The 13,244-nt window shown below is 42.3% G+C and overlaps 1 protein-coding gene across 3 annotated transcripts in view; it reads right to left on the minus strand.

Moving 5' to 3' along the window:
- The window catches only part of LOC124595771 (Ig-like and fibronectin type-III domain-containing protein 1), a 1,092,366-nt gene that overhangs the window by 89,040 nt on the left and 990,082 nt on the right, over positions 1-13,244 (minus strand). For all 3 annotated transcript variants that reach the window (XM_047134656.1, XM_047134654.1, XM_047134655.1), the window contains 2 exons: positions 9,554-9,788; positions 5,362-5,500 (listed from right to left, as the gene is read on the minus strand). In XM_047134656.1, coding sequence (XP_046990612.1) covers positions 5,362-5,500; positions 9,554-9,788 — 374 coding nt within the window. The remainder of the gene's footprint in view (positions 1-5,361; positions 5,501-9,553; positions 9,789-13,244) is intronic.

Raw genomic sequence — 13,244 nt, forward strand, 5'->3', positions numbered from 1 at the left:
TACCAGAAAGAGGCTACATTCACTATTGTCATACCAACCACTATATTGGCACTTATTCTGCTGAGCATAGTTCTCATTTTGGTCTGTAGAAGAAGAAGCACAAAACTAAGCTTGGACCCAGCTGTGATTCACATTTCAAGGGATTGGATACCCAAAGTATAAAAGCAGCAGAAGGAAGCTGAACACACGTGGGTAGTATTATGAATAGTTGATTCATTTTAGCTTGCAAGTTTGGAACAGAAGTTAGAAGTTAATGTGCAAGAAACCTAGTAATGAATTAAGTTCCATGGTGTTTGAGTTAAGCAGCAGGGCAAGGGGTCCTATGGAAATGTGTAAGATCAAGTGATAGGGTTAAGGAAACCAGGTGCAGAATAATTCTTAAGAGGTGAAGCAGGGACAGAGGGGCTGACCATGAGGAACTTAAGAGTAAAGGGTAATCTAGTTTGGTTGACCCGAGGGACTGGGTCTTGATAAAAAATAGGGCAATGTAGTGTGTCGAGCGTAGTCAGTGCAAAATACGCCAGAGCGGAAGTGAGTTGCAACAGAGCCAGCCGCAGACGGGGGAGAGTGTTATAAACTGAAAGCAAAATACGGCCGACTTGGCACGGTATAGCAACATCTGACACTGCAGTATGCTAGTGGAATGAGGGATGCCTTTCTTCACTTCTCACTGTGGGAGTGTTTAGAGTATGTGCCTAAACAAAACATAGTCTGAAGCCTATTGTGTACTAAGACATTCTCATCTCAGTATCACAGCCTACACCAAGAGTGTGTAATACCCAGGGTGACATCCTGGAAAGCAATGCAGGGTCCGCTGTTCAACCACCAGACAGGAGAGCCTTCCCTGAGTCATGAGAGAGCTGCCCACTCACTGGAGGAAGTTGACGACTGTTGTCAGCTGTGCCACCATGTTGTGATCACAGTTGCAGCTGGAGAGTTCACTGACAGTGTCATTTGACTGATGCCACACTTGGCCCCACTCTTTGCACTGTCAGCAAGGGTGGACGTCTATTGTTTCACAGGAGAGGCACCTCAATGCCTCCACCAAGCTGTTCCTGATGTTCTTTGACCAAGGGCGAGAATAAAGAAATTAATTGAACACATTTCCTATCATCTTGATGTCTCATTTCACTTTCCACCAATGCGGGCAACAATCCAATGTCACTTAACAATACCAACTACGGACTGGGAGACAAGTGATTGGGGTGTGTAGTAGGGACATGGAATCATGTGAAATTGTTGTAAATGTCTTATCTGAAGAGTATTTTGAGAAGGTATTATCTTAGATCTGCAAGTAACAAAAAGACCCAAACTTTTGGATGCAGTTAGTGTAAACAAGCAATCAACGATCATAAGACCATTACAGCATCACTGAATACAGCTTTAAATAGGCAAACAAAGAAAGGTTGGAAATGTCTGTGCATGGTGAGAGTGACAAGAAACAAATTACTTGAGTGGTCAGCATGAAAACTTCATCCTACCACTGACAATGTTGAGCATCACTGGACAATGTTCAAGTGCATTGTACACTACACTTCAGACAGGTATGTGCTGAGTGGAGTCGTGAGGGGTGGAAAAGGCCTACCCTGGTTCGACAGCCATATTTGAAAGCTGCTATGAAAGCAAAGAAAGCTCCAATGCAAATTTATATAGAGCTAAAGCCTTACTAACAAACAAAAATTAAAGGAAGCCAAAATTAGCATAAGGGGAGCCACATGTGAAGTGTTCAGTGAATTCAGAAGCAAAATTCTGTCTATCAGAAACACTATAAGTCTTTTTCCATAACTGCTTCACAGAGAAAGAGCAGTGTACTGCCTCCTTTAAATCATCGCACCAGTATCAAAATTGTTGATATCGAGGTAAATGATCATGGGATAGAAAAGCAACTGAAATCGCTTAAGAGAAGGGAGGTAACTGGACCTGGTGGGATACCAGTACTATTCTACATAGAGTATGCAAAAAAACTTGCTCCTCTTTTGGCAGCTGTGTACTGCAGGTTTTTGCAGCAGTGAAGTGCTCCTGATGAATGGTAAAAAGCACGGGCTTTTCCCATTTTCAAGAAGGGTCGCCAAAACAAGGACAAAACTATAGGCCTGGCCTATATCTCTGACATCAATCAACTGTAGTGTTTTGGAAGATGTTTTATGCTTGGTATTATGACATTTCTGGAGAACCACAGTCTCCTCTGCAGGAATCAACATGGGTTCCAAAAACAACGATGATGTGAAAACCAGATGATTCTGTTCGCCCACGACACCCAGAAAACATTAGGTTCAGGCGCCAAGGTAGATGCCCTGTTCCTTGACTTCTGGAAGGCGTCCGTTACAGTTCCACGCTGCCGTCTAATGGACAAAATACGAGCGTATGGAATATCATACAACCTGTGTGATAGGACTGAAGAACTTCTAGCAAACAAAGCATTGCATGTCATTTCAATAGAGAGAAGTCTTAGGACATAAAAATTTCTTCGAATGCACCCCGAGTTGTATTATAAGTCCATTACTTCTCACAATATATGTAAATGATATAGTAGACAACATTGCAAGTTCCATGAAGATTTCTCTGGGTGATGCTGCTGTAGCCGGCCGAAGTGGCCGTGCGGTTAAAGGCGCTGCAGTCTGGAACCGCAGGACCGCTACGGTCGCAGGTTCGAATCCTACCTCGGGCATGGATGTTTGTGATGTCCTTAGCTTAGTTAGGTTTAACTAGTTCTAAGTTCTAGGGGACTAATGACCTCAGCAGTTGAGTCCCATAGTGCTCAGAGCCATTTGAACCATTTGATGCTGCTGTATACAGGGCAGTCAAAATGCTAGAAAACTGTAGCAACATGCAGGAAGACCTGCAGAGGATCGACAGTTGGTGCAGGGAGTGGCAATTGACCCTGAGCATAAGCAAATTAAAGTATTGCATATACACAGGCAGGGAGACCCATTATTTACACAATTGCAGAACGATACTGGAAGCACTTAGTTCAATAAAATATCTAGGAGTATGCGTATGGAGGGATTTAAAGTGGAATGACCACATAAAACTTGTTGCAGGAAGGCAGGTGCCAAGACTGAGATTCATTAGAAGAATCCTTAGGAAAAGGGAATTGTGCTAGAAAAGTTTTGCAATACAGCTACATTAATTTTTAATTTTTTCGAAGTAATTTCTGCCAAATTGAATACAGCTCTCCATCCTCCGGAACCACTCCCTAAACCAGTTCTCCCAGGTTTCTGTAGGGAGTAAGGCACACTCGTTGTCTCAAGCCATCAGGAGGTTCTCATCACTTGAAAACTGCACTCCTTTCACCTTCATTTCTACCGCGGGAAAAGTAAAAAGCCACAAGGATTAAGGTCTGGACTGTAAGGAGAGTGCTCAAGAAGTTTCAGTCCTGTACCCCGCAAATATTCGGTGCGTGCTTTGGCGCAGTGAGCTGGAGCGTTGTCGTGATGGAGCAACTGAGTGTCCATTCTTGACTTCGGTCGCAGGTTCTTCAAAGACTGGATGACTTTGGGCCGCCACTGCTCAGTGCACCACTTAGCTGTGACTCTCTTCCGTGTGTGTAAAACAACACGCCCTACAATTCCACTCGAGTTGAACAAAACAGCTATCATTTTCTTCTTTACTGATTGGGATTTTCTGACAGCTATGGGTGAGTCGTCATCTTCAAAGACCTAAACTTTGTACTGAGTCTTGGTCGGCAAGTCATAATAGTACAGCCAAGTCTCATCACCTGTCACGAAGTTATTCACATACTGCGATTGTCCCTTTGAAAACGTTCGTAACATCTCCCAGCACCAAGCAACACATCGTGTCATCTGCTCTTCCGTCAGTCTGTACGGCACCCAGAGACAACAAAGTTTCTTTACTTGAAAATGATCACGCAGAATCGAATGAATTGCTGGTACATTTAGCCCTAAGGTATCCTGTCTTCGTCTATCATTTTCCTCAAATCATCAATGTTTTCCTCCGTAACTGATTATCGTGGTTTTCCCTTCCTCTCAGCGTCCTCCAGAGAGAAATTTCCTCTTTAGAAATCTCTGTACCACCTGAATATAGTTGTGCGATGTGGATACACATGGCCGAGTGCAGAGTCATTTCTTCAAAGCACTGGTGTGTGTTTAAACCAGGCGCGAAGTTGTACCATAAAACTGCCCAAATCTCACTTCGTGACCACGATGCCATAGCAAGCACTACAAACTAACCCTGCTAGTGACTGCGCCCATAGAATTGGCACAGCGGCTACAATCCATGTATGAAGTATTCTCAGAACACTGCAGCGATCAGCTTTCTGCGACTTATTGTTGCGTCGTATTGCAAAACTTTCCTAGTGCTCTTTGTATAGTCCATCAACAAAGGAGGTAGCTTACAAAACCCTCGTCCGACTTATGCTTGAGTATTGATCGTCAGTATGGGATTCGTACCGGATAGGATTGATAGAAGAAATAGAGAAAATCTAAAGAAGAGCAAGACATTTAACTACAAGCTCATTTAGTCAGTACGAAAGTCTCACAGAGATTATCAACCAACTCCAGTGGTATACAGTTTCGCGAGCGTACGTTTCTAGACGAGCAACAAATATATTACTGCCTTCTGCGTATATATCACAAAAAGACTATGAAGGTAAAGTTACCGAGTCCGCACAGAAGCTTATTGGGAACTGTTCTTCCCTCGAACTATTCACGACAGGAACAGGAAAGGGTGCAAGTAACAGTGGTACACAAAGCATTCTTGTGAAGTATAGATGTAGGTGCAGAAAGTGTGTGAGCCTAGCCAGATGAAACTCCAAATATATAAGTGTGTTGTGTTTCAAGTAAGCAGATAGTAGACACATGGTGCACCTCACTTTCCGTATCCACCTGTTTATTCCACCCATATCCTGTGCCAGCTCATAAATTTCTCATATATAACACCAGCATCTGTCCTACACCTCCCCTGGTCTGCTGCCTCACCTTTATCAACACATCCCACTTCCCTCTATCTTCAAACATAGCGTTTCCTTTTCCAGCAAAATTTTAGTTGCCTTTGATTCTCAAACCATGAAATCATATCTGAAACCCCAATTTCCTTCCAACCATATCTTACCCATCTAATTCCAAATGAGGGCTCCATGTCGTCCTCATAATCAAGAGAATGTACATTACATCACCATTTTCTTGCCATAAACCTCACCACTTATTTTAACTTCTTAAATAATACTATATCAAGCTTCTAAAATAACCTACCTCAAAAAAACTGAAGAACCGCAATTTGGCTGCTGCCAGCCCACCCCAGGGGGGGAACTTAAACAACTGTTAAATAAAGACAAAAAATTCCCATGACAGAGAAGAAAAGCTGATCATATCTGCGGCTGTATATGTAGCTGCCAGGACTTACCGAGACGTTGTAGGAGTAGGTTGCCTGCACTGGGGACACCTCGTGGGGTGACGGAGGTGCCGTCATCTCCTCACCAGCGAACGGTATCTCCGCAGCTGCAGCGCGCGCATAGCTATCAGCAGCGTCAGCGTAGCTGTCCCTGAGCAACAGGCAGATATTCATCACACTGTATGGAAGGCATTGCTAGTAGGACGTGCATTCGGTAATTGAGGGCAATGCTCCATCTTTTGGAAGACACTTTTACTTCCAGATCATATGAACATGGTAGATTATATATTTAGTATATACAATTTGAAGCGGCTACCCATCCATTAATGTCGGCGGTTGTCAGCGGACAACATAAGTCAATGCACCAAACACAGACAGGAGGTCACCCACTTTATGGCAGGTTCGACACTTTGAATCTCTAAATGCAACGTTTAACTTCACATAGAGGCTCATATTTTCTGGGAATTGTGATGGCAGCTTGCAAGAACTTTTTCACGGAATTCTTCGTAGAAGTGTCCTCGTGGGTCGTTCACTCTTATGTATCTTTAATGAAGTTAACTACCAGCAATAAACGATGTATCGTCATGCTCACCGACAATAAAATGTACACTAGTGTGCAAATGTTAAGCATCATCAGCGAAATTGGAAGGTTGAGAAGCAATATCATGAAAGAGAGATTAAGTTTTGTCACGCCGCCAGTGACAACGTGAACATGGAGCACAAGCTCAGAGTGAGTAAGCATGTATAAAGAAATCACCAGGGGCCATTTCGAGAGAAATAAGAAAATAACGGAAAATCTAAAAGTGCACGACCCAACGTGAATTTGAAGAACGTTACTTTCCAAAACGAGTTCAGCCCTCAACCAATGCACAACCTCTTTGCAGGAAATGGAAAGAGGAAGAAACACTGAAAATGACTTCAGAAATGTGTGCCTGTAGAAAACTTTCCCACAAGCCAGAATTGTGTCACTCGCAGTTTCGAACAGACACGTGATTCATAGATAGCGAAAAGCGCATAATTAGACACACAATGTTCAGGTCGCCGTGAGCAGAGTGAGTCAGTTGGTTATTAGAGAATCTTCTTAGTCGTTTGAATCAGACTGAACAACGTAACAGCGTAAATATTTGCTCATATGATAGGACCATTCGTCTACGTTCATACCAGCCATTGCGATAAGAAAATGTACAGAAAATAGTTCCCCAAATTGTTCCTTTCCAACACCATTCTCCAGATTTTGCCCTATGTGTTGTTTTCTGCTTTCTGTACTAAAAAAAATGACGTTTAGGTAATGAAGAGGTTCTCTGTTTCGTAAAAAAAGTATTTGCACAGCTCGAAATAAATTTCTCTAATACATTATGGTGAAGCATCTACCAGCCATATACAACACTGGCTCCTTTGCATGTGAAGCTGGGAACATGCGCGCACAAATGTCGCCTGTTTCATTGGCTGCTGTGCGAAAGGGGGATGGGAGGAGAGATGTAAGGGAATAATTCTCTCCCTCTTTCGCAAACGGCCTTCTACAATGGTACGGTGTCATCCGATTCCCACAGATTGTTTTGCTCCCAGAAAAGGGGAAGGTTATATAGTACCCTAACTGTTTATTTTTTCTTTCCTGTTACCAGATTTGAACGGATAGTTCGTCTTCAGATGGATGCAACAGATTATGAGAAACTGACGATGTTGTGCCCTACGAGAAATAAAAATGATGTGAAGAGAAAACAATGATCTTTGCTTTTCGCCAGGTAAAAATTCCAGAGCATATGTATGATTCATATGTTTACTGTGAAATCGTCCAGTTATCTTAGAATCCCTGTGTCTTCTATGATGGCTCCCACAGGCATTCAAAACTTGCAGTGACAAAGAGCGACAAAACGATTTATACGGGTATATTCATCAGTTTAGTGGCTGACAGCTGCTTTAGAATTACTTATCTTACTATACAGCTCATGTTACCCTCAACAAAATAACTTTACAACTTTCATTTATGAGGAAATTAAAATGCATTGACCTCCAAAGAGATCAATTTGAGAAATAATTACCACGATTATCAATCTGTCTTCGTATGTTGAATGTCATGGTATGGCCTACTATAAATGTTTATATTTTTACATACTTCAGTTTTCAAAAGTTCACAGCTAACTTTCGGAAAAAAGTAGCATGAAAATGATGAGTCACGAGAATGGCGAGGAATTCTGTAAATTACAGGCTACATTTAACACTGTATACTTTCAGTTGCATGTGTAAAGACCTGCATACGTGGTGGGCGTACGACAGGATCGGTAACATTGCAGCTGGATAATGGTGCACAATCACAGGCTGATCGCACCTGCTAAAAGAATTAAATTAAAAAATCCGACACGATTCGAAAAACGTCCACAGGTAGAACTAACTCAGCTAAGGAAGCTGACTAACGGAAGGCAGAAAGAGCAAGACTCTCCACCAAGAAGAAAAAAAAAGGAAAAAAAAGATCGACTTCCAGAATGTAGGTGGACACGACTGAAAGAAACACCAATCCTCTTATTTACATGTTCCTAGTAGTCTCCAGATTTGCGCTGAGTTTACATTGTGCAAATTTGTGAGAGTCAGTTGCTATTACTGTACTTGAATTAATGGCACGGCATCTGTTCCCAGATTTTCGGACGAATATTTTTCGGATGTAACATTTTTCTGAGTTGCATTTTCTTGTATGTTATGCTAAAGCAATATACTAAGTGCCAATGTAAACAAGATATTACGAGAGGATACCCGAAAGAAACCGAAGCTATTTTTTTAAACTTATTTATTCACATTTTAAGCACAAACCTTCAATCCCATTCAAAGTACTCTCCATTTGTATAAATATACTTGTCTAATATTTTGTTCCATTTTTCAAAAAATTGTTTAAATTTATCATTTGTGACGCTTGACAGTGCCTATGTCGTTTTTTCTTCACCTCGGGAACATCAGCAAAACTCTTTCCTTCCATGTCTCATTTTCATTCTAGGAAAAAAAAGCACAGGCCAAGGTCGGATGACTATGGGGGGTAAGGAACAGGGGTCACACCATTTTTGGTCAAGAATATCGTACAGGTAGGGCTATGTGAGCAGGGGCTCTGGCATGACACAAAAACTAGTCACCTGACTGCCACAAATCAGACAGCTTCCGGCGCACACGTTGCGCAATCTTTTCAAAACTTACTAGTAGAAAGCCCGGTAAATTGTCTGACCCTGCAGAACAAACTCTGAATGGATGACTCGTCCCACATCGAAAAAGCAAATCAGAAGTGTTTTAAAGTTTGATTCCACCTAATGGTCTTCCTTGTGGCGAGGCGAACTTTGTCTTCCACAGGGGCTTCATTGTTGGTTTCATTCAGGATCGTAAGCATAGCACAAAGATCCGTCACGTGTCACAATTTTTGAAAAAAATTTTGACTCTTCTTTCAAAGTACAGCATGCTTCCACGTGACCTTGTTTTTGTTCTGTAGTCAGCAGCCGTGGCAGGAATTTGACCCGCATCCTCGTCAATGCCAAATCTTCTGTCATAGTTCGCTGTAATGAACTTGGGCCAAGGAAGGAGGAACAGAACGAGGTTTGCCATCAACTGATATTTCACTATTTTTGAAACGGAAATCCACTCGAACACTTTTTTTCCCCCCTAGCATCGTCTTTGTACGCCGCTTTTGCATTCCAAGAGCTTCTGTTTCACTTGATCCCAGCAAAAACCAAAATTCATAGAAAATCAGCGATTGCAAGAACGACAGTCACACAAACTGTAGTCATCATAAACTTTGTCGAAACTAGTCCTGACCTCCTCGTGGCACTCAGCTTACTGGCTCTGGAAAGTTCGCTCTGTGCGCTCCTAGCGGCAAACCGCGGTACTGCAAAAACTCTGCCCACCAAAAAAATTAGTTCTGTTTCTTTCGGGTCCCCCTCGTATATTTAACCATTTTATTGATATTAAAGTTGTAGACACCTGTGGCACGTTAAAAGCGCAAGCGGAAGTGGGGGGTGGGGGGTAACAAACTGTGACCCCTGTCCAAAACTGAACCGCGGATTGAAGCACAGGAAGAACGTGTGGGGTGTCTATCAGTCGCCTCGATAAACTTGACGTCTTTTAAATTTGGAGTCACCTGCCACGAACATCGGAGAAGCCGTCAATGTGTATGAATTGCTCCAATTCGCTAGTTAGGTGATGAATGTACTGAACGGTGTGGCAGAAGACCTACCTAGTAGACGAGTCTGCGGTGGAGGCGGTGGCGCTGAAGGTGACGGCGGCAGGCGGCAGGTCGTAGTCCTCAGACGGCGGCTGCGGGTCCTGGTCAAACTGTCGCAGTGACGTCACGTTGATGACGTATGTGGTGACGGTGTCGGCGTTCTCCGAGGGCGCCGTCCACGACACGCGGATGGTGTTCTCCGTGAGGGCCTCCACTTCCACGTCTTCCGGAGGGCTCGGCAGCAGCTCTGTGTCACACGAGTTCACATAAGTGCTACTTGCACACCTTTTATCAAGAGCTTAATAGGGAGTGTGACTGCAGCAGAGCAATCGATCTCCACACAACACACAGACTGCCAGGGAGGAAAAATGAGGAGGCAGCAAGTTATGCTTTCCTCAGGCAGTCCAGCCACTAGATACCTGCATTCCCAGAAGCTGCCTAAAATGTTTTATAACCGAAACTGAATGCATGTTATTGACATGTTACAGAATGGTACTCGTTCTACAATTTACGTACGTTGTTAATAACTCATTCACTGAACGATATTGCAGTCATGGGCGTCAGCAGATATTTACTCAAGAACAGGGCAGAGGAACTCTAAAATTGCCGTTTTTTAAAACATAACTAAGTTTAATTAGTGCATGCCACAAGAAATAAACTTTACTGGAGACAACATATGTTTACAGCTTGATTGTCTCATCTATCACTTGCCCAATCGTCAATCTTGCATGATTACCTGATACATTATCTTAGCTATTGTGTGGTTATAAATTATGTGTTTGAAACGTAAAATGACTCGAGGCATACGTCTTTTCATCTTCTGTGTGACAGTATAAGAGTTACTGAGAGAGAGTGTAGCAGCAGAATGGCAAAGAATTACATTTTATTTTCTAACTCAAACTTGTGATGCATAACCTCCTCCCCCCCCCCCCCCCCCTGAAAAACTACAATCGTCTCGAATTTGTCTAGTAAGGGCGCTCATGACGTCGCTGATAAGGGCCCTGTGCATACCACCATCACACTTTTTCTTGCCACATGGAACGGTTCTTCCTCCTCGTAAAGGCCTGAGATGTACTCTGCACTTATCCGCTCTCTCCTCTGCGTTTAACAGCGAAATTCCCATTGCACCCCTAATGTTGACGCCTTTGCTTTTAATTTCACCAAGGTTGTTTTGGGTTACTATATGCTGAACTAGTCTTTCCGACAGTCATCATTTGTCACATTTCTTTACATTTTCCCTGCAGCAAATTCGCTTAATCTTCCCTGCACTTCCCATTTATTTCATTTTTAACTGACTTAAATTGCTGTTTTCCTGTCCTTCCCATAACATTTTTGTAGTCTCTGCTTTCGTCGAACACTTGAAGTTCTTCTTTTCGTACCCAGGTCTTCACCGCAGTTACCTCACTTTTACCTATGTTTGTCAGTTTAAATTTTGTGAATGAGTTTTTTTTATAGATATCGTGTCTATTCAAAATCAACTGAACTGCCAATCGCGGTATTCATTACCGCAGCACCGATGATTAAAGAACTTAAAAAACATCTCATCATTACTCGGCACTTCTTTTCACATACATTGTTCCGGGCGATTCTCTTAAACATCATCCTACTCTTCATCATTACTGAACATTAATTTTATTGTATCCAGAGAACTGATGGTTTACAACCGAGGCTCGGACTGCTCCAAGGGGCAGCATACAAAAATTATATATTTTTTTACAGTATGAATGTAAGAAAGGAGAGTTCAATTAACACAGGTATTAAATTGTGTCCCGAAGCATACCGTGTCCTCTATCCGACAAGACACTCGATTACAGAGCAGAGGTTTCGTTCCTATGTGAGTCATTTTACATTCACTGGTATTGAGCTCTGTTGTACTGCGAGCTCAACAAACAAAAACCGCTATTCTGTGGCATCCCGACTTCTATTATTGTCGTCTTCTACATAATGAGTCAAGCTGACTACGAGGTGTAGTCAGTTGTTGGGGGTAACCAAATTTCCCGTACTGTATGTCACTAAATCATACTACGAAACATAGTGTAGGCCCCACATGGTTTTCTAAAGTGTGAATTGTTTGCTGTGTGCGTTTTATGTGCGCGCTGTGATTAAGACTCTCAGGTTACTGATCTGACAAATTAACTTGAAGCGGTTAAAATCGAATGGCACTGACCGGTATTAACTGATTTCTGGCCGATGTTGATGTTAACTAGCCGGCAACACTACGATGTGAATCTACATTACGGGAGCAGAAGTGGTAAGTTAAATTGGTGATCGTTTAAATGTAATGTGAAGTTCATTTTGGAATTTCATTTATTGCCACACAGTTTTGTCTGCTGTCTAAAGTGGCTAGCAATCAGAAAGGAGTCCATATCAGTTACTGGTATTCGATCTCAAACGACGCAGCTACTCCCATCAGTCACATCGTAGGATGTCTTCTCAGAGTGGGCATATACTGTTGTGCAGCCAAACAGGAGAATTTCTTTTTTTGAAGTAATTGTTTCGAGCCCACTTGCAAACCTTCAAAATGGATTAACGAAGATAAGGAGCACATTTTGTAGTCGCCAGAGGGCACGATGAGCTCTGGCCAAGAAGCCACCTGAGGAGCCTTTGTAAGCGGCTGCGTAAAGCGTGAAAAACAACAGATTACGCTCTTGAAAAAAGCGAAAAAATCTATAAAATTGCAATGAACTGTTTACAGCAAGTTTTAAATTGTGGATTTTTCCTGAAAACATATACCGTCTTAATTAAAATTTTCGTACAAAATGACGATGTCTTTCATAGTACGATCAGTAAGTCGGATAAAATCGTGTGTATTAACATTTCAGAAATACCGTTCAAACGACTGACGATTTTCCACAAAGTCTTTGCTGCGAATGAAACACGCACTCCTACTGTATAATACGACTGCGTTCTTCCGCAGACAGTCCAGTGATCTGCCCTGCAAAACTGAATAGTGTGGTTTTGTACCCAGCAATATCGGGTAGGTGGAATTGACAGGAAAAAGACTGGAGGCCATGTTTCAGCACTGTTCTGCTAAAGACTGTCTCTGCCTTGGGCCTACGTCAGCGCAGAAACGCAGCTGCACCGAAAGAAACTGTAATTTTCTGTGAACAGTGTGCCAAGCAAACGTAAATTATACGGTAATTGCTAAAGCCATAATATTTCTCTTTGTGGTCGTCCATGTTATGCCGATATTGCTAAATCTTCGACCAAGGAATAATAGACAATCATTTCTAGATGTGCATAAGTATTCTCTAAGGAATAAATAGCGTGTACTGTAGATTCCAGGTTGTGATGGTTGTGCCCCTATTGCCCCTTTCCCATATTGCTGACGACCTTGATTGTATTGTTATTGTTGAAAGAATGTTATCGTTGCTGTTGCCAGTGCCGGAGACATAGATCATTATATGCGATGCTCGCATATTGCTTGAGGCGTGGCTGATTGGAGAAACTGATTCGCTATATGAAGACTTCAAATTGTACTCAGTGGACGACCTAAAAACACAATTCCTTAAGTTTATCTCGTAAATTTTTAATAATACGTCACGGAACAATATAGTTGATAGTGGCGTAGAAACGCATCCAAGTACAAACTGTTCCAGATTTTGAGTTTTCTCATCATTTCATCCATTAGCTATTTTTATATTGTTACATAAATAATGTGCTACATTTCGGAATTATTGGAAAAGACGGAAGTCAGATCAAC

Source organism: Schistocerca americana, chromosome 2 (genome assembly GCF_021461395.2).
Source record: "Schistocerca americana isolate TAMUIC-IGC-003095 chromosome 2, iqSchAmer2.1, whole genome shotgun sequence".
Lineage (NCBI taxonomy): Eukaryota > Metazoa > Arthropoda > Insecta > Orthoptera > Acrididae > Schistocerca > Schistocerca americana.